The sequence below is a fragment of the Lacerta agilis genome, chromosome 12 (genome assembly GCF_009819535.1).
Source record: "Lacerta agilis isolate rLacAgi1 chromosome 12, rLacAgi1.pri, whole genome shotgun sequence".
Taxonomy (NCBI): Eukaryota; Metazoa; Chordata; class Lepidosauria; order Squamata; family Lacertidae; genus Lacerta; species Lacerta agilis.
In genome coordinates this window covers 1,202,565-1,227,705 of record NC_046323.1, presented here as the reverse complement: position 1 = coordinate 1,227,705, position 25,141 = coordinate 1,202,565, and the positions used below count along the sequence as shown (strand labels likewise).

General features: G+C 42.1%; 2 protein-coding genes across 2 annotated transcripts in view; one reads left to right on the top strand and one right to left on the bottom strand.

The window, feature by feature from the left end:
* Nucleotides 1-25,141, top strand: part of CNTNAP2 (contactin associated protein 2) — a 936,385-nt gene that overhangs the window by 613,027 nt on the left and 298,217 nt on the right. Inside the window, exon 10 of the mRNA XM_033166345.1 lies at nucleotides 9,487-9,625. Coding sequence (XP_033022236.1) covers nucleotides 9,487-9,625 — 139 coding nt within the window. The remainder of the gene's footprint in view (nucleotides 1-9,486; nucleotides 9,626-25,141) is intronic.
* On the bottom strand, nucleotides 1,634-7,253 carry C12H1orf189 (chromosome 12 C1orf189 homolog). Its single transcript, XM_033166344.1, has 4 exons — nucleotides 7,131-7,253; nucleotides 4,276-4,316; nucleotides 2,826-2,955; nucleotides 1,634-1,874 (listed from the first exon to the last, which is right to left on the bottom strand). Exons 1-4 carry the CDS (start codon nucleotides 7,203-7,205, stop codon nucleotides 1,773-1,775), a joined length of 348 nt encoding a protein of 115 aa, XP_033022235.1. The 5' UTR covers nucleotides 7,206-7,253; the 3' UTR covers nucleotides 1,634-1,772.

Sequence of the window (25,141 nt, the reverse complement as noted above, 5' to 3'; positions counted from 1 at the left end):
GAATTGCGATGAAATGGTTCAGCTCCTAATGGCTCAGGGATGTTTGTCCCCTTCCCTTCCAAAATTCCTTGCCATCTCTGTCTGAAATCTAAGTGTGTGATGTTGGCCATGGGTTCTGGCTGGTCCACAAGGCTGGTTTGGATGGATAACATTTCCCGAAGTTTAGATTTGCTATGCAGACACACAGCAGAGAAGCTCAGCTGTTGGGCAAGAGTAATCACTGTCTGCAGTGGACAATAATGTTTTCTGCCTATGGCACCTCTGACTTGTGCTAGTTCATGCTCCACTTTCATAGCTCTTCTGAGCAAAATTGCCTCTTATAGTCCCATATGGTACACGTGAGGCTGTGGAGGGAGGCCCTGCTATTTTGAAAATATGACAAGCATTATCTTGGATCCTTTGTTATGAAAGAGAAAGCCTTCTGTAGAATCTATTACGCAGAATGCGGACTGTAAACATACGCTGCAATTTAATCATTATCTGGCTTTCTGCTGTGTTATCTTCTATTACATCTGCTGAAAATGGCAAAGGAATTGCAAGCAATTATTGGAGCCAATTAAATAATTCTCATTCTTATTTGCTTTTTCCACCCAGGCGGAGAACTCTGATAAACAGGGCAGATCGTGTGTGTGTGTGTGTGAATAATCTGTCTTCTTTCTCTATGTGGAAAACATTAGATGGAAGGGGTTGAAGGAACAGAGCCAGAAGCACATACAGAAGCCTGGCAAACTTCATCATGGCCAGGTTATGCAGGCTGGCTGGACAATTATGCGTTGGCCTGGTATAGCTTCAAACCACAGGTCCCTCTTGTGGTTAGAGTGTTAGTAGGACCTGGGAGAGACCAGGGTTCAAATCCCCACTCAGCCATGAGGCCAACTGGGTGATCTTGGGCCAGTCACTATCTCTCAGCCTAACCTACTTCACAGGGTTGTTGTGAAGATAAAAAGGAGCTACCTTGGAGGAAAGGTGGGATATCTTTACAAGTATTGACACTGCCCAGAAATGGAGTGAAGCTATGTAAATACATTTATGATTGAAATACAAATTGCCAAGGTATAAAGAATTCACCTTGCTGCAGGGTGAAAAGTAGTCTTATCTGAGCTTTGCAACCACACCATATAGAACAGCATAAAACATGTTATGCTGTTTCTAATATTTTCCCATACAGTCTGGTACTGGATGAAGGAACAGAATCTGTGCCTTCAAGACTGCCTGCAAAGCACTAATTCTAATTTATTGGCACCGTAATACCTGCAATAATCAAAATATGTAGAATTTGCATTTTCTGGATGGTTTAAAAATGTCCTGCAATTAATCATTACCAATTTTCAATGAAACAAAAATTAGTGTTTTTTTTTTAATAAATTGCTGCAAATTGTGAAATTATTTTTGCATCTTGCCTTTTCCTTTTCCTGTGTCAGACAAAGGGGGGAAAGTTAGATTGTAACATAGATTCTATTTTAGAAGTTGTGGTGAGGATTTATAAGTCAACCTAAAAGTGCTGCTCATTTTCAAACACTCAGAACAGGCAAGCAAATTCACCCATTGCATTGTTTGTGCTTAGACAAGAGTCCAATCTGATGTATAGTTGAGTTGCCCTCTGTCAGAAACAAAATGTGCAACTTCCAGTGTCTACCAAACCATTCAAACAAAAACTGTTTAATCCTTCCTTTCACTGCTTGCATTTGATTCTTAAACATTGAAAGAAGAATCTCTCCGCAGTATGAAAAAGCACCAGCATATAATGGTCTGGACTTGTCTGAGAGAAGTGCTCACAGCCGCTCTGTGAAGAATGACTTGCCCAAGTGGTTCAATTCCAGTTGGTACTGCAGATGCTCAAAACTTAGGCGATGACGTAAAGCTGCTCGCCGAACCTGCAGGACATGGAAAAACCATTAACAACTCCTCCTCTGCTCTTTCTTTTCTATTTCAAGAAGGGCTGCACTCAGTATTACTGCTTGCTACTATGGATGCCAATAATGAGCTCCATCCAAGGAGTTGCATCAGGTACAATCTGGTTGACCTGGTGTGGACGAGACTTCCACAGCCCTTTTACATTCATTCTTCCTCTTGCAACAACTTTCTTCCCTTAATTCCTTCCTTTCCATTCCCAGTTTATTTATTCATTCATTGAGATAATAATAAATATTGACCTTTTATCTTACTTTCTAATATTCCATTTCCCTTCAGAGGAGGGAGATCTTCCTTCCCCCTCTGAATGCCTCTCAGTCACCTTTATTTGTGGAAGTTTTTAATAAATAATTTTTATTAAAGATTTTCTGAGTTTACCAAAGTATGTGCATTGTCTCTTTTTTCAGGTCATAAAGTCTTTTCTGCAAATCAGTTCCATTTTATATGAAACAATAGTGTTGTGTACAGTATAAGGTCGGATCTAGCATGCAAGTGAGGAGCTTTGTGCTGGCATTGTTACAAAGAAGCAAACACTGAAAGGAGTGTTCACAAAACTAATGAGCAGGATAGTGCCTGCACATTTTGCCTTGTAACTTGGATTCTGCAGGGACTAGAGATTTAATTACTGCATCGTGTCCCTGTTCTGAAAGCAAGTTACCAGTGAAATGCAAAGCATTCCTCTCTTCCAAGCTTTCACCCTGATGCCCTTATGGTATGAGCGAGGCCTTCACTATATTGATAACATTATTTATCACATGCAATTGTATATGTCTGAAGGTTGTTTTCTCCCCATGAAAAGTAGGAATCAAGCCTCAGAAAACAAGCGGTCCTCTTGTTTGGACTGAGAGGATTTCCTCCTTGCTGCACCTGCCTGAAAACTGAAAAGGGGGGGGGGAGTTGTCTTCATACTTTACCATCTTCAGTTGTTTATTAGCGTGGTACACCTCCTCTTTCATTTCTGCCTGCTCCCTCTTTCTGGCCCTTTCCAGACACCTGTCTTCTTGTTTTGCCAGCTCCAGGGCCATTGCCTTCCCGCGCTCCCAGCTGCACAAGCAGAGGCAGGACAAGTTGTGTGAGCAGCACAAATCAGCCATTGCTGTTGCATTAATTGCAGAACGAAGACATCTCCAAACTTCTTTTTAAGGGCCAAGCTACATGTTACTTTAAATGCAGTACTGCATTTTAAGCAGGGCTTTTTCTGGCGGTATGCAACAGTACGTACCACCACCCTGGGGGGGGGGGAGAAGGCGAGAGGACTCTTGCACCCCGTCAGGGCATCCTGCCTTCTTCCCACAGCCCAAGAAGCATTTGCCCATCTTAGGGAAGGAGGTGTGATGCTCTGACAAGATCCTGGAGCCCTGCTGCTTCCTTTCCAAAAACGGGCGGGCGAGGCCTCTTCACTTGTCCCTAAGTGCAAATCATGGTTTGTGGTATAAAACAAACTTTGGTTAGTGAAACATGCAAACATGTTTTGGAGCTGACCAGGTTTTTTTCTTTGAAACTGTGATTCCTGGTTCTAATGTAACAACATGGCAAGAATAATGGAAAACGAACCTTTGGTGAAGTCTTCCTCTTGACTGCAAGGGAGGATGGGGTGTGAGAGGGAGAAGTTTGCAAGCCTGTGGCTTTGTGTAGCCTCCTTGTGCTTAGCTTAGTGTTGTGTGTTAATGCAGCCAGAGGTTTTTAAAGGGGGTGGGACTAACTACACATACATCCCTCCAGCATATGTGCAAATAAACATGCGTAGATGTGTGAGCCCCATTCCTGCAATCCTCAAACCAGGAACCACTGTAGGAATGAACCATATGACAAAATGCAGAAAGTGGAGCATGAAATGAACAAAGATTTTGGAAGAATGGTTTGGATTCAACGTGATTTTTATGTTTTGTTGTAGTTTAACATGTTGTTTTTGGGAGAAATGTATTGGTATTATTGTGAGCTTCTGTAGTATTATTACCCATGAAGGGTGGTATAGAAATGTTTCACATAAACATACAATTATGTGATTTTTTTTAGCCCTTTAGTTCATAGCTTAATGCAATATAGTGAGCACCCATAGGAATCACACAGATGCTGGTTATGCTTTGCCATCCAGAGCAAAGTAATGGCTCTTATCTGCTGGCCACAGCCAACATCTGATGTGGCTTTCAGACCCAGCACAGAGACTGGCTTTAATCTGGCCGTTGGGTATGGAAGGTTTTGGTGTTTATCATCAATTTGTGAGTTTTTGCCTAGCTGCATTTTCAGCTGGGTGTCAAAAGCTTTGCCACCCTGGAGGCAGCCTGTGTCATTGTTCTTTACTGAAAAAAGGCTTTTAGCCACTAAAGTCCACAGTTATAAAACAGGATTTCAAAATCAATTTACCTTCGGAGCAATTTAGCATATGCTTGAGCTTTTGCTAACATCTGAAATGCAATGAAAGATAGTTAGTGCAAATCAAAAGCAGGGCTGAAACTAGGCTTTCTGTCACCCAGGGTGAAGACCTAGTCTCTCTCTCTCTCACACACACACACACACACACACACAACTCAACACATTTGTTCATAAAGGGCATAAAGACAGTGGGACTTACTTCTGAGTAGTAAGGCTTCCAGTTTAAGGCTCTAAATAATAATAATAATAATAATAATAATAATAATAATAATAATATACTCCACAAGTTTCATTAAAAAATTTCCGGCTGCTGAACCATTGCAATTAAAGAATTTAAAGTGGATTAGCTACATTTTCCTTCCAAATTACAGGAAGGGATAAATACAAAGTGCTGAGAACACATAAGCAAGCAATACTCCAAAGTGCTCATCTTGTGAACTTGACATTTAAATTCTTTAAGCATGAGAAAAGCTTCTGTTCCCCCCGAAAGGGCCAGGAGGTGGTGTTCTGATCTCTTCACCACTTTTAATTGATCTCTGAAACAAAAGAAGAAAGCAACAAAACTTCCATTTTTCAACTTTGCTTGGAGATCAACCTTCTCCAGGATTTCTCCTTTGCACACAGTTCCAAAAACAGGCAGGAGGAAAGGGGAAGGAGGATTGTTTCCAGGTTTTCCTGCTTCCCTTTGCAAATTAGCATCCTTCCGATGCCCAGCAGCAAAAGATCCACCCTACCAAAGACTCTGTGGTGCCGAATGCCATGGGCCAGGAATTGGCTTCACCTGCTGAGCAGCAGCCTGAAGGATCAAAAGGCAGAGTGACTCCACTCTGATCAGGCTTCTTGCTCCTGATGTGAACCAGCTGGCTCCAGCTTTCTTCAGCAGGGTTTCCAGCCTCGGTCAGTTGCTGGAAAGAATGTTTGCCTGGCCAGACCTTGCTGCTTCTTGCTTCTCGTTACTTTGGGCGCTCGGCTTTCTTGACCCCCGGATAGTCCGACTATGTGAACTGAGATGCCCCTGACCTCAGGACAGGACTGGACCTTGTATATGGACTCTGCCTCCAGGCAAGGACCCCCTGAGACTTGGCTGGTTGGCTGCCAACCATGAAAAGCCCAGAATGAAAGCCCAGAAATCACTTACGCTGTCGCCAGATTCTGTGCAGCCTTGATAGATATACGTCGAAAGATGGTCTGTGATGTAAATCAACTTTAAATAGTGGCCTAAAATATTGTTGGATCTATATTTTAGTAGCCTATCTCATAGAACTGATACCCGAGTCTAAATTTTATTAGTTATATTTATGTTTAATCAATGATTTTAAGGACATGGTTTATATTTTTTACATTGTTTTTACATTGTTTTTTTTATAAATGCAAATATCTTGTTTTATGCTGGTCTGTGACCGAATAAAGTACATTCATTTGGCTGGTTGGCTGGCCTCTCCTGCCACTGAGCTCTGTCGAGGCTGAGCAGCACAGGACTACGACACCAAAGGACACTTTTAGACTCCAGAGCTGCAAGGAGGGGCTGCGGTTGGAGGAAGCCCCCCACAAGCTGGGAGCTTCAGTGGCTCCCCTCTAGAGACTTCACCCGGGGCTGAGACCCCAGCTAGCCCCCTGATAGCTGCAGCCCTGGCAAAAATCCAAGCTTGTACCCTGTTCCTAATGGGAGAAACAGAAGCACTTTCTCATGCCACCCAAAGGACGCTGGCAGCCGACTGTTTGTCAGCATTTGCAAACGTAATGCAGGAGATATGCAAACCACATGGGGAGCCTGTGCTCTGGAGAATCTCCTCCCGTGATGAGAAATATTTTCCTAGATCTCCACTATCCTGTATTCGCTATTGCTTGTGGGAATGTAGTCCAATATGTCTCACCACAGGGTCAGTCAACTGGCTAACTAGCTATTCTTATCATGTCGTTAGACGTTGACAGGGTTCGGCACAGGAGACCATCGTCATATTGGTGCTAAACAGATAAACAGCTCTTATCAGTGCCTGGATGGGAGATATCCTGCAAAGACATTTATGCCAGCTTGGGTACAATGGTGGGGGGGGGGGAGGTGAAATATAAATGTAAGAAAATAAAGTGTGGGTCGCACATGGTCCGTAGCCACCCACAGCTGACAAAACAGTTGGCAAAGGCAAATGTGAGGAAAATCAGGTTCTGATCGGGCAAAAATTCTATAACTATTCTGAAGAATGTTAAAGGAAGGTTCTCAGGAGAAACGTTCAGACATACAAGAGTTGCTATTGAATTCTAGATGAAGCGAAATCCAGGATCCATTTTGAGAGTGAAAGGCCACATTCCAATACACACTGGCATGGGTGTAAATTTCATTTAATTCCCTGGGACAAGTTACTGTACTTTTGAATTGACATGCATAGGATTGCACATATTTGTGGGGATTTCAAATGAAGTTGTTTCAATATTGTTTGTTAAAAACAATAAAATTCCAGTCGTGTTTTAGACACGTTTAATATTCACGAACCATCAAACTTAGCTCATTTTTAACCTGGCATTTCCCAATAACTCAGGGCAGTTAATAACTATTTTAAAAATATGTGCAATAAAGACAAAACATACAATTATATTAAAATCTGCTTAATCCTGACAGCTGAATTAGAAGGCCAAAGAGGAAAGTTTTTTACAGTTTTCCCATAAAGTATTCAGCCTTGGACTTAGATGGAACTTATTAATCTGTGGAACTCACTGCCACAGGTCCATGTTCTGGGCTCCTCCATATTTGCAATATCGGCCTGAAAGTTGAGGAGTGCTCTCCTGTACATATTCTAGAAGCCACCTAGGCTGCCTCGCCCTCTATTTCTGGCCACAGCCCAAGGACCTACCTCTTCCTCTTTCAGTAGCTGCTCGCGTGTGATGACATTGCTGTTTGCCCCTGTCTTCTCCTTGGCGGATGCCATGCTGCTGTGGGAGCAGGGCAAGTGGGGAGCACCGCTCTATGCGCTCTCTCGCTCTCTCGCTCTCTCTCCTAGCCTGATGCCGTTTGCATCCGTGGTTGCCATGGGAGCAGACCACGCTTCCAGAACTGTCAGGCCAACACAAAGGTCCCGGAATGGCAGCTGCCGGTTGCCTAGGAGAGGAAAGGGAGAAGCAGGCCCGGCCGGCCTCTGGCGTCCATGTACCCAGTTCTGAGCTAACCTTAAAGGCGATTTCCGCAGTTCCTTTAGGGGAGAGGGAGTCTCTTTGTTTCTCTCCTCTCTCAACTATTCTCCAAGTGTACATTCACATACTCCAAAGCAAATAAATTCTCCCTGGAGAGAAAAACACCAGAAATGTAGTCTTAAAAAAGGGGGGGAAACTTACTATACGTTGATCATTTTTTTCTTCCCTGCATTTTCCAATATGCCACCCCTGTCGCTCCCATAAAGTTACCCCTCCTCCTCCTCTGTCCTTCTGCTTTGAGTTTCACGTGGCATTAAAGGACCTCGCCATGGATGGTGTGGGGAGGGTGGGGGAAAGGGTGTGCCCCCCCCCAACAAATTGCTTGCCCTGGTTCGATCATGTGCAAATACACATCAAACTAGAAAAAAGAGTTACAGTGCCTAATTGGTGCCATTGATTTCAATAGGCCTACTCTAAGCCTGGTAAAGTGTGCATCCAACTTACAGTACTGAGAGAACAAATGGAATAAAATTAGAAAGCAATTTTCAAATGAGACATTGCATAAAAATGGTAAGTAGGAGCAGTCTCAAACCACAGGAAGTACCTTCAACCCAAAGAGTGTTTGAGATGTAAATGAACAATTACCAAGTGCTTCCAGTCTCTTCATAAAAGCTGTTATGTGGACCACAGAGTGCTCAAGTTATAGTGCCATTTTAGATTAAAATGAAAGTTGTTCCTATTATGATATATTTATTAGGCTGTATTTTATTTTTTGCATGCAAGTCATTTGTCTTTCCCCAAATACTTTTTTAAGGATAGCAAATCCTAATGCCCAACGGACAAATAGTGACGGGGGGAGGGGGTTCTTTACTAGGTAGGGTTGCCACCTTTGGTCAAGCAGGACAAAATACAGGATAGGTCAGGCAAGGACAGGTTAGGGGTTGGGACTGGGGGTCACACACACACTCGTGACACGCCAGGGGCTGGTTCCCCATGCTGGCATCAGAAGAGATGAGCAGGGAGGAGGAGAGGCCAGGTTGGGGTGGTGGAGAGGGCCAAGTTGTGTCAACTGTGTGCCATGCTTGACTGGCAGGCGGTGGCTGAGAAGGAGCACCAGTGAGAGGGAAGGAAGGAGGGGGCGAGGGAGAGGTGGTTGCTCCTTCCCCTTTCTCTCTATTGTCACTTGTGCTGGGCTGCAGTGATGCAGCCACCATTTTGGGCCAGTTGAGCTCAGATATGGGGGGGGGGGGCAAGGCATCCTGTTTGAAGTCCAAAAGGGACAGGGGGCACTTTTGTCCAAAAATGGGGCAATCCCATTTTTCTAGGGTTGGGTGACAACCTCCTACTAGGGAGTGCTCCTTTGCAGACCCTCTGGATGGGAGCTGTGCTACTGCCCATTTCAGTGGGGCACCTGCAGGAAAGCTGGGGGGTGGATTGAGCCAGTGCCCCATCTTCATTTATTTATAGATCAGCCAGCACCGTCTCCATTCCAAGTCAATAAGAGCAGGCCTCCTTAGAGCGTGTGAAACTGGTTCTTCACCTCTTTTTCCTGGAGTGCACTGAACCAAAGTGTTTTAGTTTTTTGTAAACTATTGATTAGTGGACAAGAGGCTAATAAAAATATGAGGCCATGGAACATGCTGTTCTTTTGCAGCACTTTCTGCTTTATTTCATAAAACCACAAGGGGTTCCATTACATAAATAAACGTCTCATCATCCGTGGTCATCGCCATTGTCCTGCATTTACAGCAAGGTGCAACACTGTGGAGTTTCACACAATAAATTGTGATTTTCCAAAATAGATTTTTAATAGAGATCACTGAGTTTCTGGCTTGTTTGCAACTCGAGTTAAAAGCCATGTTTGTGGTTACAGGCAATTACACCACAAAGACAAAGCTCACACTTTATCATATTTCTTTTTTGAAAAGCCCCTTATTATCTCTCTCCCCCCCATTTGATTTTTTACTGAGATGTGCTTTGGCACAGGAATGACAATGTATCTTATGAGCTGTCCATGCAAACGCTTTCCCTGAACTTTCTGTTCAGCAACCCTTTTTTTGTCTGTTTACTTATATACAGGTTTTCTTCAGCTCTCATTCCAAGGCTGCATGCAGCTTATCCATGTCGATGATCAGCTGGTGGATTTGCATGCAGTAGAACAAGGAAAGCTGGGAAGTTTCGCCAACGTCAGCATTGATATGTGCGCCATTATTGATCGGTAAGTGACATGGTGAATGACGCAGCGTGAAATGGATGTGGCAGGAGACAGGAGTGAATGGCTTTGAAAACTCCAAGGCTGTTTTTTCTGCATTTAACTTTTGCTGTGTTTCAGCAACCATCATAAGACCTCTCCTTTCTAGCAGTAACTCCTAAAGGGTGGGTGTGATTGTGAGATGGGATTCCTGTGAATCATACAGTTGGAAGGGACCCCCAAGGGTCACCAAGTCTGCACCCGTCCCTTCAGGGACCTCTCTCTCTCTCTCTCTCTCTCTCGTTTGTGTGTGTATTTGTTAGTGGGACCTGGACATTGTTATGACAGGAGCTTTCTCTTGGGCTCAGTAAGTCATGCATTCCCACCTTTTTCTGGCTGTGGCTCAAGCGCCCTCACTCCAGGGGGGAATTGGGAGGCTGTGGGGTGTGGGGGCTCTGAAACCTCCTCCTATTTCACCCAGTACAGACCAAGACTTCATTGTGAGGCCTGACATTGTTGTGACAAGGGCTGTCTCTTTCACTCCATCAGCCACTCATTTGAACCTTCGTTGGCTGTTCTATATTTGCACATGTGGATTGAATAAACAACAAGATATCTCAAACAACAAGATGAGCAATTCTTAAAGGTTTACTCTTTTTCTCCAAATGAACAGATGAACTGGCTAGTATTGGCCTACAAAACAAGACTAAAATACAGAGTATCTGCTTTTGAAAAGGATTAGAATCTGTTTTCCTTCTTCAGTATACATCTTTAGCACAAGAAGCAATTTTGTCCCCCAGGTGGATTTGCTGCAACTTGAGGTCTAGTCTGCTGTGAAAGAGCAGTCACTGGAATGGAGCTGTTATATGATCGTCCCTGAGAGAGCCAGGTTCCTGTGTGCTGATTTCCCCTCATAAAAGCAGAGCTTTCATTCACTAACATTTTAATTGTTAACATAAGAGTAGGGGATACATTTTAAAATTGTGTACCATCATCATTACCCCTGTTTAAAACATCTCTCCTTCTTACTTATTATAAATACTGAGAAAGTGCCAAGGCAGAATAGACATCAGTGTTAAGAATAGGATCCTGGAATGGTAGAGCTGGAAGGCACCCAAGGGTCCTCTAGTCCAACCCCCTGCAAGCTAAAGCAGCCATGACAGATGGCCATCCAACCTCTGCTTAGAAACCTCCAAGGAAGGAGAGTCCACAGGCGCCTGAGGGAGACAGTCCCACCATTAATAAATAGTAGATATTGATAAGTAGTATAAGTTTCTAATTGTTTTAATTGTTTCTACTGATAACTTTAATATTTTTTATAATTCGCTTAGACATTTTATTACAATAAAGGTCTCTCTCTGTGTGTAACATTACACAGCTCTGCAGCGCGAAGATCTGTGCCCTTTCCTTGCGCTATGACTATGTTGGGGTTGGTATACCTGGTGTGGCTTCACTTTCCTCAGCCAGGGAGGGGCAGCTCTCTGCAAGTCTGACTTCTTTGCCATGAACAGGAGCTGCATAACATTGTGCACGTTGCTGCAGGCACAACTGAAGACAGAAAAACACATTTTCCTTGACGTGGGGCTCCTCTCCCCAAAATTGCCGCCCCCTTTTGCCATTCTTTCCCCTGTCACAATCAGGCACACTTGCGTATTTCATCATGTGGGTCTGCTGCCTCATCTGCATCGTTGGCTGTCACCAGGACCGGTGCTAGGGCTTCTGGCGCCCCCCTGCCCCCCGCCAAAGCCTGCTTTGGCGGGAGGTGGGGGGTGGAGAGACAAGCAGCGGTTTCTCCACTGTAGCAGAGAAGCTGCTGCTCGCCTGTCCCACCCCCTGCCCTCCGCCAAAGCCTGCTTTAGTGGGAGGTGCGGGCGCAGGCGGGCCAGCGCCGTGGCGTGGCACCCCCTCCATTTCGGCGCCCTAGGCAGCCGCCTAGTCCGTCTGAATGGACGTGCCTGCCCTGGCTGTCACTAGTGGGTGAGAGAAAACACAGACTGTGGTGATGTAATATGGCTTTTAAAAAAATCGGTAATGGCCCATTGCTTTAGGAATCACTTACAAAGTTTAGCACCATCCCTCCTATAACTACATAGGGTGGGAAGGGAGGAGACGGCAACATGGCAAATCCTTTTTCAGCTACCAATCTGTGTCAAGCATAGAGATGTAAAATTTCCAGAAATTTTGAAGCTCAGAAAAAACCCGTTTTTTCCTGGGTTTTTTCGGGGGGGGGGGGAGAAATTTTTTGGAAAAATTGAAAAAATGCTACATTAGCACTACTTTTTTCGGGGGGGGAGCAAATTTTCAGAAAAATTGAAAAAATGCTACATTAGCACTACTTTTTTCTTTTCCAGATTGAAAGTCATTCAGTTACTTTAGAAACATAAAATATAACTATGGAAATTTTAATGGGCATAAAATTATCACAACTAGCATATTAAAAATATAGTGTATCCAATTATTACAAACAGAATTTACATTAAAAATAATATTTATTTGTATTTGTAACAAATGGAGCAAAAATCTCCTGAACTGTTTACTAGTTTATGTGGAACAGAAAACCTCCACAAAACAATTTCTAAAAATCCAGAAGTAACAATTATTCATATTTCCTCTCCACAGTATTTTTTTTTTTTAGAAAAAAAAACATTCTCGTAAAAAGAATTGAAGAAGGAAGTGGGACTAAGTTTCAATGAATGGGCATGAAATTTAATCAGAATCATTTTCTGAGCTGTAATTAAGTATATACTTTCAGGCCCTTTTTTGTTGCTCTCTATTTTCTTCCAGTGCTTTGAGGCCTAGTGAAGAGGAACAGAACCAATGCATACCACACGCATGCAAAAACAAAACTGAAACCTTTTTCTTGTCTGGTGACAACAGCACCTCCTAAAGGAAGAAATGTATCTTGTTCTTGCATTGGAGAGTTCAGTTTGTAACCTAGGACTTGCTTGTCCTCACAGAAATTAGAATAATCTGAAACCAGAAATGATTTATAAAATATTTGAAACCCTTATCTTAAAATATTTCATTCATCATGTTAAAATAAAACATTCCATAATCTATTTTTTATTTTTCCAATTTTTGGGGGAAAAAACAAAAAAGGCTTCAGGGGGAAAACGGAAAAAAACCAGTTTTTTTCCAATTTTTTCTGGATTTTTTCCAGGCCTTCACATCTCTAGTCAAGCATATTGTGTAGTTCCTCTCCAAAGGTTGTTCTGTGTGTTGTGAATGAGTTAGCTGACTTGTTTTTATCACTGAACTTTTTAGCTCTGAGGGGGGAAAGGAGGCCCCCCGGTCACCTGCTTTGTTTCTTGGGAGATGGCAGTTTCTACAGGTTTTCATCCATTAAGGAATAAAATGACACCCGTGTTCCGCTGTGCACTTGATGTGATCTGGTCATTCATGAGAGGCAATGGGAAGCTTGTCTTTCCCAAGTGTCTGGGATGGGGAGTCTCACCCACCTACCGATGTGGGTGCAAATATATATATGAATAGCAGGAATGTGTTGTTTTCAGACCAGCACTTTGTGCATTTTTTGTTTTCACATTATTAACTGCAGTGCAATCTGCACTTTTAAAAACAGTTTATTAGAAAGACACCAGGAGTTTGGGCAGGGAGTGGGTGGGGTGGAAGTCCTATGAAGGGAGCCATGGACTTCAAACTACCGGTACTTGGGGAAGCCTGTGAGCAAAAGAAGCCACAGCCAAGTTGCTCTAGGCTAGAAAGTTATCTCTGTGTTTTATGTTAAGCAACATTCCCTGGTGAAATGTTGAAGTTTTTGCTTAGGCAAAACATCTGAGGAATTCTGGGGGAAGCAGAAGGTGCTTCGATGAATGCATTTTTTCAGTAGGGGTCTTCACATCATGCCCTCCCGGGTTATCTTGTGGGGGTGGGAAGGCATTGTAAGCCAGATTCCCAATTCATGGCTGCAGTTGAAGGGAACCCAGGTCACCATGAAGAATGGAGAAGACAAATATGCTGTGGAAGGAAAAATAACTTCCGAAGTCACAGGTGTTTCTGATTATGCAGAGAGAATTCCTGTTTTCCTTTCACGTCTGCAACATCTATAAGTCGACTCACCCAGAAGCCTTGGAGTTGCCAGAGCAATCGGTGTGCTGCCGCCTGGCAAGTGACAGCACAGATCCCTGTACATCTTTCCTTATCGTTGACAAACTGTGTTTGTTGTTGTAGTCCAGATGGCACGGTTGTACATTAGGATTGTCACACAGCACATTGCACAGGAATTATTATTCACAACCAATTTATCCCAGAAGCCGGCACAAACTGGTTGGCTGCACTTGGTTCCCTCAAAGCAGCGTGTGCATGGATTTTCATCACTGGGATAGCATGACATGATGCTAGAAAGGATTTTGAAACCTCCCATCCAATATGTTATTATAGATTATGTTTAACATATGTCAATTTTAATGAAAATCTGACAGTGTGGTTTAAAGACATGCTAAATACCAGAGATGTAGAATGAAGCTGCCCTGAGTCATAACTTTTCCTGAAACTGTTTGCCGGTGGTGGGAAGAAGCTTTTGATTTCGTCCTTATCACAGAGATATTGGCATGTCCCACAATTTATCTGTTTCATGAATGCAGCAGGCAAGGTAAGCCAGGCTGTTTTTTCTCTCTCTGGGATATTATCTGTAGATACTGTAGCGTATACCGCTGGGCACAGGAGTCAAGCATTTGACTGACACAGCTACGCAAGCATTGCATTTCCTGGGCTGCCTCATTGCTAGTCAGAAAAGAAATCCAGCAAAAGAAGCTATGGAAATATAGTGCCCAGGAGACTGAGCTGTGGACCAGGAAGCATCGTCTATAGAATCATTTGCCTTTGGCAAGCTAGCCTTTCTCAGCCGGAGTCTCTAAAGTGATGCACATATAATAGAAGAACACTGGCCTTCCATACAGAATAGTTGTTCATTATATTTGAGGTAATAAATGTGTATTGCTTTGGAAATTATAAATGTCATTTTTAAGCTATGTGTTATAAGAGAACCATGCTCAATGCATTACAAGCTGCATGCTGCTTAGCAGGCTGAGGCGCTGGGATCCCCGAGGAGTCGAGTACAGTGCATGTCTAGCTATTGGACTCCCTGCAGCAGCTTTTTCAAGCTAATGATACTATTATTATCCAAGGATTCGTCAGGGATGGAGTCAGAAGCAAGATAGTAGCAAACACAGATAACAAACTAGTCCTGTGCTGAACGCTGTCCTCCAATTTCTCATTGGTTTTTTTCTGCCACAAAAGAGGCTTCTATTTTCCTTCCTTTAGTACAGTGGTACCTCTGGTTACGTACTTAATTCGTTCTGGAGGTCCGTTCTTAACCTGAAGCACCACTTTAGCTAATGGGGCCTCCCGATGCCACTGCTGCCCACTTTCTGTTCTCATCCTGAAGCAAAGTTCTGAACCCGAGGTACTATTTCTGGGTTAGCAGAGTTTGTAACCTGAAGCGTCTGTAACCCAAGGTACCACTGTACTTCCTTAAAATCTCAGTATGTGTCTGGTTGAACCTGGGGGTGATGTGAGGGTTTTTCTTTTAATTAAATCTCTCTATTATCTATTTTGCTTTATTGTGTATGTTTACTGTGATATATAGTTTAGGTAGCAAAACATTTTGGCTTCCACCTTCCTCTGCTGCTCTAATATAAACGGAATGATGCTCCTGCCAGCTTTGGGGGTGTTCAGAAGGAATTCATTTGCTGACGCTCAGGGATGTTGGTTGGCATCCCCTGAGATGAGGCCATGGGTTGTTAAGGTGCCCAGTATGCACATCCAGAATTTCTCCCTGTCAGTTTTATTATAGCTGTGTGTAAAAAGTGGGGGGACGCGGGTGGCGCTGTGGTCTAAACCACTGAGCCTAGGGCTTCCCGATCAGAAGGTCGGCGGTTTGAATCCCCGCGACAGGGTGAGCTCCCGTTGCTCGGTCCCTGCTCCTGCCCACCTAGCAGTTCAAAAGCACATCAAGTGCAAGTAGATAAATAGGTACCGCTCTGGCGGGAAGGTAAATGGCGTTTCCATGCATTCTGGTTTCGCCATGCTGGCCACATGACCCAGAAAAACTGTCTGCGGACAAACGTTGGCTCCCTCAGCCAGTAAAGGAAGATGAGCGCCACAACCCCAGAGTCATTCATGACTGGACTTAACAGTCAGGGGTCCTTTACCTTTTTATGCAAAAAGTACAGTTAGCATAAATAGATAGTACATCTTACAAGGTTTCTTAACCCAACAAGTTCGGTAACAAGGTAAACCAGGATGATATACATAAGGAAATAAATTTAAAAAACACAACAGTGTTCTGTTCACCAGTAAATTCACCAGTAAATGAGCTGAATAATAAAAAGTAAAGAAATAAATAAGAGGTTGATAAGTGCCCCACCCACACTTTCTTCTGAAACAACATACAGCAGGACTACATATTCTGTTTTATCATTCCAATCATGAATAACCCACTTTTCTGTGTGAACAAATCATATTGTTGACCTCCTTTATTTTTTATAAAGTTTTTGAGTGACCATATAGGCCAAATATCAGATTCTTAATAACCAGTCCCCAATAGAGAGTGGGTTATTTGTTTCTGTTAATAACTGATTGGTATACAGGATACCGCCAGGAAATGAGTGATCATTTCCCTCTTTTACAGAACCAAAAATAAATACCGGTAATAAAGTGCCAATAGTTAGTTGATACTGAGTTATTATTCTGATTTCAGTTACTATTTGTACTCAGTAATTCCTGATTTTAGGGCCTCTCCAGAATATAGGCTACTTCATTCCACATCTCCAAGAAATATATGCCACGTTCATAAATATTTGACTTAATCTTCTTGGTTTTAGGTGCCATCTAAGAGCAGTTTTTTAAATAAAAAAATAAGATTCATATAAGCCACAAACTATGGAAATCCAACCAGATGGGTGGGGTACAAATTATTATTATTACTATTATTATTATTACATCCATTTCTATGTTATCTGTGATGTCCATGTAATTCCCCCCCCCCCATTTCTATGGAGGTGTCTAATGTTATCTAAGTCTATGATAATTGGGCTCAAATTTAGCTGGCTGCTTAGTTAATCATATTTCAAATCTTGCACAGACTCTTTGTGAGATACAGCTTACAGTAATAGAGTTTACAATATATTTAATTTGACAATACTATAATAAGGAGATGTGAACATTACCTTCTCACTAATAATCTATCTATAATGTTTATAATGTTTTATTAATCCATTATATGCAGATTCCTGATCTCAGTTAAATTAGGATCTTCCCAAATTTGTATATTTCCTAATAAGTGCTTATCAACCAGCCGCTCGTTATAATTAACTGCTGCGCAGGGAAATATACATACATGAGATTTTGAATAAATCATTGAATCAAGGGTTGGGTTGAATATGAGACATGCCCTCTCTGTTACAGCACCAGAATAAATATTTCAATAGATGGTTACTGTTCCTCCAGTGCAATGGCTTTATTTTGAGTAGAAGAGAGTTCAACATTACTGCTTTCTTACATTTTATAAAGCTAGGGGAAACTATGTCCCCATTCTCTATTACAGTGGTACCCCAGGTTACATACGCTTCAGGTAACATACTCCGCTAACCCAGAAATAACATTTCAAGTTAAGAACTTTGCTTCAGGGTAAGAACAGAAATCATGCTCTGGTGGCGCAGTGGCAGCGGGAGGCCCCATTAGCTAAAGTGGTGCTTCAGGTTAAGAACAGTTTCAGGTTAAGAACGGACCTCCAGAACAAATTAAATACTTAACCCAAGGTACCACTGTAGTTGAAATAAAGGTTTATCTTTGATTCCTGCTTTTTCTCCAGACCCTAAGAAATCCTGGGAAATTTTTTGCCATTTTGCCAATATTAAAGAATTCAACTATGAGGAGATATTTAAAAATTAAAAGAGGACTCAAGATAAAACATACCCTGAAATCTTCCCATCCAGGAGCATTCAAATTGTCACCACCTACCAAGATCTTTTGAAACTTCTTTCCATAGTTTGTCATGATTAAAATGTACAAGATTTTCTAATTTTGAAGTCATCCAAATTCCTGAACAGAATATTTACTTATCTTGTCAAGAAATTCAAGTGGTTTTGCTTATTGTAACCTTTTCTCCCCAGTACCACCCCCAATTGAAACCCATCCTTTTGGATTTTTATAGATTGACCTTATATCCAGAAATGAAACCAAAAACAACAAGTATTTTGATAATGATGCAAAAGGGTGTGTTTTGTGCTGGATTTTAGTATATGTGCTACCTGAGGGTGCACGAGTTTTTTGCTGGATTAAAGAAAGTTAATTTGATGTCATTTGTGTACAGATTTATTTTACTGTCTATTCCCCCCAATTATTATTATTTTTAAATTCTCTTACCTCAGAGGAAGTCCTAATAAATTCTGTGTGTGACTCAATTGATACGGCATTCATGTGGGTGTTCATGTCAGGTGCCTCTATCCATATGGAAAGCATCTGAGTTTGTGCCATTGACACTAACAAGAAGCTAAAGGGTGTGTATCCAGTTGAAGAAATGACCACCAAATCCACATTTCCCTAAAACCTGATTAATATACTTCTATTCAACACCATCAAATTCTTTTTTAAAGCGTGGATTCAACTAAACAGGTGTGCTAGTGAAAGCCGCCACAAATATGTCCCATTAGCAAACAGGTGCTCTCTCTCAATCTTCTAGTTATTGAGTTAGATCTTCTAGTTGTTAATATGGTCGTTCAAATCCTGATTAAGAAGAGCAGGAAGTCTGAATGATTCAGGTTTTGATAGGTCTTTTCCTTGCTTAGCTTTTTCTATCTCTGCCATTTCCCAAGTTTTTGAGAAATTGCCGTATTTACTTGAATCTAATGCTCACCTTTTTTGGCCAAATTATGTTGCGAAAATTAAGGTGTGCATTAGATTCGATGGCACATTAGACTCGAGTAAATATGGTATCATGTTGTTCTATAAATTGAAAGACTGGTTTCACCTTTTTAGATTTATGTTCATTTTATAAATAAACATGAGAAAGAGTGTACTTTGGAAGTCTGTGTGTACATGCAGACGTCTGTCTGGAATAGAAAACGAAGGTAATTCTTAGGTAAGAAATTGCATTAAGCCTTAAACAGGTTTATTCTGGGAAATAAAAGAGGAGAATCCCTCAGAGAAATGAATGTTAGATGTTTCCAGTTTAATCCTCAATGTCTTCCTTGAAGGGCAGCTTAAATGAATTAGTTGATATAGTGCTGGAGGTTAAAATGAACAGCTCTTCATAGATTTTTCTATACCGGATTTCAAATAGGTTGGAAAGTATCTTTTGTATTGTTAACACAGGGGCCTGAAAAGGAAACTAGTGTTGAGGGCACTCTTAAACAGGAAGACAAAAGTAAGAGAAATTCGAAAATAAAAGGAATGTATAATCAACAGAAAACATATTCCTATGCCTTCTTTCTGGTGTTTTTCTTTAGTTTGCTTTTTTTGGGAAATTCTATATAGAGTATATTCTACATTGTTTAAATAGAATGTTTTTTGGGGGAAAGGAAGCCTTAATGATGATCTCACAACAAATTTCAGTTCTGAAGGACAGGAAACAGATTACAGGTGGGTAGCCGTGTTGGTCTGCCATAGTCAAAACAAAGTCAAAAATTCTTTCCAGTAGCACCTTAGAGACCAACTGAGTTTGTTCTTGGTATGAGCTTTCGTGTGCATGCACACTTCTTCAGATACGGAAACAGATTGTTGGAGAATATGGGGTTTCCCTCCTAATTCTTACCACCTTATCCAGCCTAGTGCTGCTGTTAATGTTCTTTCAGTACAAGGATTTTTCCTTTTTCCTCTCCCAACCCTCAGAGTAAATTTGGGGACAATGCAGGGAAGCAGCGAGTGGGGGTTCTTGCAGTGGCTTCTGCTAGCATAACAACTTAGCTGAATGCGGCCCAATGAGTTCATTCTGAAGTCACTGTCTTGAGGGCCATATCCTCCTAAATCCATACTCTTGACACCCAGAGCAGTTTTCCTTGAAGCCAACAACTGGTGAGGATCCACATCCCCAAGTGCACCAGACTAGATATTCAACCTGTTCAGTTGGGTGGAGATGCATATCCAGAACAGAATCTGCTTCCACATTGGCTGCAAGTACAGCTCAGGTCTGCTCACATCCACACCTAAATAATTAAATTGTGAGTGGGGCAAATATATATATATCTGCCAGCACACATGCCATACAGCCACACTCCTCAGGAACCGTGACTAGCTACAGCTCCCTGTTGATTATAAAATTAGAAGCAAAACTGGCTTTTCCTCCTTATACTGTGGTCAGTAGCCCTCTTGCTCAGCAGCTGCTGCTAGTTTCTTTTTTCCTATGAGTACTCTCTATAATCTATTTTAAATCCTTTGCCTCAATACACAGAAATACACCTATCTCACTGCCCAGGCTTCATTGTGAACTACTGAGTATATTTCATATATCAATGTGGCAGCACTCACAAGTTTAAAATACGCTTGCAAGCATTGTGTCCAGGCATTTTCTTGGAAACTGTGGCAGCCAGGCTGCATGCTTCATGACAGCTTCTGACAGGCTCCATCTCTGGTACCCATTTTGGAAATCCAACTTGGAAATTGTCTGTCAGTTTTTGTAAAGGCACTGAGGTGTCTCCCCCCGCCCCGTGCCTTTGTTATTTTATATCAGAAAAGAAGCATCCATATTACTCTTCAGGAGGTTTCTAGCAAACAAGAAACCCCATTAACTCCTTCCATCTATCTTCCAGAGCAAGGGCACCTGATTTTCTACTTCTGTACTTCTGGGCCTAAAGCCACTGGCCAGTGATTTAAGTTAACGTCTGTGTAAGCAAGCCTGAAGCTCAACATCAAAAAAAACTAAGATCATGGCCACTGGTCCCATCACCTCCTGACAAATAGAAGGGGAAGAAATGGAGGCAGTGAGAGATTTTACTTTCTTGGGCTCCATGATCACTGCAGATGGTGATAGCAGTCATTAAAAGACGCCTGCTTCTTGGGAGGAAAGCAATGACAAACCTAGACAGCATCTTAAAAAGCAGAGACATCACCTTGCTGACAAAGGTCCGTATAGTTAAAGCCATGATTTTCCCAGTAGTGATGTATGGAAGTGAGAGCTGAACCATCAAGAAGGCTGATTGCCGAAGAATTGATGCTTTTGAATTCTGGTGCTGGAGGAGACTCCTGAGAGTCCCATGGACTGCAAGAAGATCAAACCTATCCATTCTGAAGGAAATCAGCCCTGAGTGCTCACTGGAAGGACAGATCCTGAAGCTGAGGCTGTAATACTTTGGCCACCTCATGAGAAGAGAAGACTCCCTGGAAAAGACCCTGATGCTGGGAAAGATGGAGGGCACAAGGAGAAGGGGACGACAGAGGATGAGATGGTTGGACAGTGTTCTCAAAGCTACCAAAATGAGTCTGACCAAACTGTGGGAGGCAATGAAAGACAGGAGTACCTGGTGTGCTCTGGTCCATGGGGTCATAAAGAGTTGGACACAACTAAACGACTAAACAACAAGCAAGCATTAGCCCAGCTTGATGTTGTCTTCTTGGTTGTTCCACTAAAATGCCAACCGTTGATCAATTCAGTGTCATTACACCAGCTGACCTTCTCAAAATCATTACATCAGTACACCAGTAAATAAGATTCCTACTTACTTTAGACTCTGCACCAGAACAAATTTGTTCTTGAATTTATTGGTGTGCTTTGTGGACTCTTGTTAGGCTAGAGAGTCTACTCGCCAGCATCCCCTGCCCCCATCTATTGTGTGTGCTATAAGTATTTGTACCAATTTTACTATAACAATTCTTGATTCTGTGCCTTATATATTGCATTTGTTCGTGTGAAGCACGAAAAATACCAATTGCTCAGTCTGATCTTTCATTACCCTTTCATTGTTTGGTCAAGACCTCAGAGAATAGTTACAAGGAGCCTTTATTTCAAATCTATAGCTGCTTGTTTTTTACTTAAGCCTCAATGATGAATAGATTTCCAATGCCTCTGTAAGTGCTAAAGGGGCACTACTCTCCCCCATGTGCAAATAACTGTTCCCACACCAGCTTGATTTTTTTTAAAAAAATCTGGTTAGCCCTAGTTTGTGTGGTTTGCAAGCTAATCTCTTGCCACAAGGGCTGTGCCAAAAATTTATTCTCCATTCCCCATTGACTAATGACAAAAGAAATTGAATTCAAAACTTTGCTGAAATCCTCATGAGTGGGTGTGGGGTTTTATTTCTTCATCTTTATCTTTTGTGATGGTGTTTTGAGGACTCTTCCTTTCATGCCCCAAATCATCTCTGCAGCTTTTCCAGGTGTCCATGTTTCAGTTAAAGTCCAGGGGGTTAGATAATGAGTCGACTCCTTCAGTGGGGCAACTACATCCAGGATCACTTGCATCTGCTGCTTGTAGACCAAGTCAAAACAGCAGCAGCACTCCCCCCCCCCCTCTGAGTGATCTGGGAATGCTGAAATGATCAGAGAATGATCCATGGCAGCCTATCCATTTCCATTACATAAGGTACACGTTGCCCATGATGTTTGTGTTCTGACGTACTTAAAGGATAGAAACTGATACTTATGAGGGGACTTAAATCTGTGTATTTTGTATTCTGCCTTATGGTACAGAGTGGATTTAGAGAGCTGGCAATTAATAGGTCAGGTGTTAGAAGGAAAAACTATTTCAAAAGATTTCAGATAGAACAGCCAGAATCAGTGTGCATGAACAAACTTTTTAAAAGGTTATCATGTTCTTGCCACCAGATGATTGGCAGCAATGAAAATAACTGATTGGTGATATTTCAGGGCCTTTATTTGATACACATTTGTCAGCCTTTTTGCCATGACATTTAACAAATATGGAGAAAAGAAACATTTTTAACAGAAATAAAGACAGCTTGAGCACAAGGTTATGATTTGGGTGCTGGTGTTTTAATCTGGTCCAAGCTGCGGTGTCAACTTTTAAATAAAAAAGGGGATTGGCATTTTTGTGTGCGCACATGAAATTCACCTGAACCGTGTTTCTCACGAAGGAGAAAAAGGGACATACAAACAACTAATCTTTGTTCTTTATTTAAGAGATGGGAAATGTTTAATGCAATCCTTCTTTCATTGACATAACTTCAATCTAATAATAATAATAATAATAATAATAATAATAATAATAATAATAATATACCACACATATACTGCAGATAGAAACATATATGGGGGATTTATTAAAAGAATCACTATCTAGAAAAAGTAAGGTGGCTGCAAGCAATAAGCTCCCAAGTTTTGCAAGATTTTTAATTAGAACTATCTTGGGGAGGAAGTTAGCTCTCTGCTTGACCCCCAGGTGTTGGCACAATGGTATCAGCATATTCCTACAATAGATCATTTCCATACTCTTGATGTTCATATAAGTCTTCTAAGGATAACACTCCTCCTCCCTAACCAACATTGTCAAGATATTTGAATGCAGCATCATGTGTGGAGGAAAGAGGAGAAAGGAGGCGACTTGGGGAGGGTGGGAGGAGCACTGCCTAATGGCATTTGTAGTAAAAATGCTCTGCAAAAGTTCGTTCATTCACTCATTCTTCATTTATTTGTATGCTGCTTTTTCACACACACACACACACACACACACGTCAAGCTCAAAGCAGCTGACAGCAAAGAAACAAGGGCACATTTCAAACAAACATTACAAAAGCAATTTTACAATAACAGAGCAAAACAATAGCAAATATAATAATATGCCAAAATAACCCAACCTTCCAATACTATCAATACAACAAGATTATGTAGACAACATGCAGCATCTAATAGCAGTTTCCCCTCTCCCATGATGCTGCTCAGAGTCCCTCTCCTGCAGCAGCTTCTTAGAAGGCTTCCAAGGGCAAGGCGTGGGGGGTAACTGGAAACAGCATTCCCAATATGAACTTACTGGATCCCTACTGGAGGAGCACCCTTCATGCTAGATATACCGTAATCACACTGAGACTCTGAGTTTAGGAAAGTAAGAGATCTTTGGTTTTTGCAGGATGTGCATGCTTAATAGAAAAGCTCCTAGTTCTGCCTAACTAAGAGGAAGGTGCCTTGAGCCATGCTTGCTCTTGCATCTCAGCAAGGGAGACCCAAAAGATGTATCCTCTCCCAAGAAGGAAGAAGAAGAAGAGGCCAGCAACCTGAAGTGTATCGGTCTAGCACCAGGGGGAAAGTCACCACAGGTCTGGCAAGAAAGGACAGTCTAGGAAACTTGGAGGTCCCTCTATCTGCTCTTTCCCCTGCAGACACACCCACTGCCAGTCCAAGCTGAGCTGAATCCCAGCACTTCCAACACTGTCCACAGGAGGAAGGTGATTCTCGCTGTATGCCTTCCTCCACATCGCAGTCACGCAAAATCACACCATCCCTCTGAACCGTTGCTTGGTGAGCCAGAAAGACCATGGTCTTTGGGTTGGAGGCACAAAGGGATGATTCTCTCCATGTGCAATATTTGGCAGTGGGAATAATTCATTGTCAGCAGAGTGAGAGGGATTTGGGGCCCCCAAGGCGACCACGCAGGGCCTGCAAATGCAGGCTGTGGAAATGCCAGACTTTCCACAGTCCAGATTGTGCAATAATACGATTCATAAGAACGACTGTTATTTATGCTAGCAAGTAGAGAGACCTTTCCTGCCCTAATTCACCTTTCCTTGGTCATCTGTAAAAGTATTATTATTCCCTCTCACTTACTCAGGTATTAAATAAAGTATTAAAAGACGTATTTTAGAGTGGAGAATGCTGTCACAAACAATGCTGGGCTGTATTATTAATTTATATTGTTTTACATTACTGTGTGCATCCCCATTTTTAGGGTCCTTTATTACCTCACTCACCTGTCCAAATCACATCCACAGGAGGAGATATAAGGGATTGTAAAAATTGAGGTTTTTGTTTGTTCACTCCCATCCAACACTTTGAAGAAAAGCTGCCCAGAGGCAAGGGCAACAGCAACCTTTGTGAAGGTCTCTGGTAAACTATTATTTATGTGACTATTGTGAAGTTGTTCCATATTTTAAAGGGCAGTATTGCCAGATTGAGAAACACGCTTTAGGAAAATACATCAAGCATTAACCTTATCTGCCTTCACAACGAAGGAGGGGAGAAACAACAGCGCCAGCAATGCGGTGGCAGCACAAAAGCACATTTCTGGAACACAAAAGGCAGTGAAATGCAATTTCTGGCTCTGTGCTTTCCATCATTATTATTACTGTTGCTTAAATAACAGTAATCAATCTTTCCCACAAAACCTACCTCGCAGTTCCACTAAAAGGCAGCAGCATATATACATCTAGGGGTGCTCTAAATATGACGTCACTGGCACGGTAGCTGCCCAAACCAACACTCACATGGGACAATTGTCACGTTTGCATCCTGGAAGGCACAACATACCACCCCATGTGAATCACATACTTCACTGTTCACAGATGTGATAAATGGAGCCCCAAACCCTGGAGAAGCAGTTTCCGTGGCTGCCATTCCACTTGTGTCCAATCTGAATCAAAA

Bases quoted from the DNA above. Each gene is read 5' to 3' on its own strand.
- C12H1orf189 (XM_033166344.1), bottom strand. From the start codon at position 7,205: ATGGCATCCGCCAAGGAGAAGACAGGGGCAAACAGCAATGTCATCACA. The intron at 2,956-4,275 runs GTAAATTGATTT...CTGCTTGTGCAG, and splicing joins TATGCTAAATTGCTCCGAAG to CTGGGAGCGCGGGAAGGCAA. The intron at 1,875-2,825 runs GTAAAGTATGAA...CATGTCCTGCAG, and splicing joins CTAATAAACAACTGAAGATG to GTTCGGCGAGCAGCTTTACG.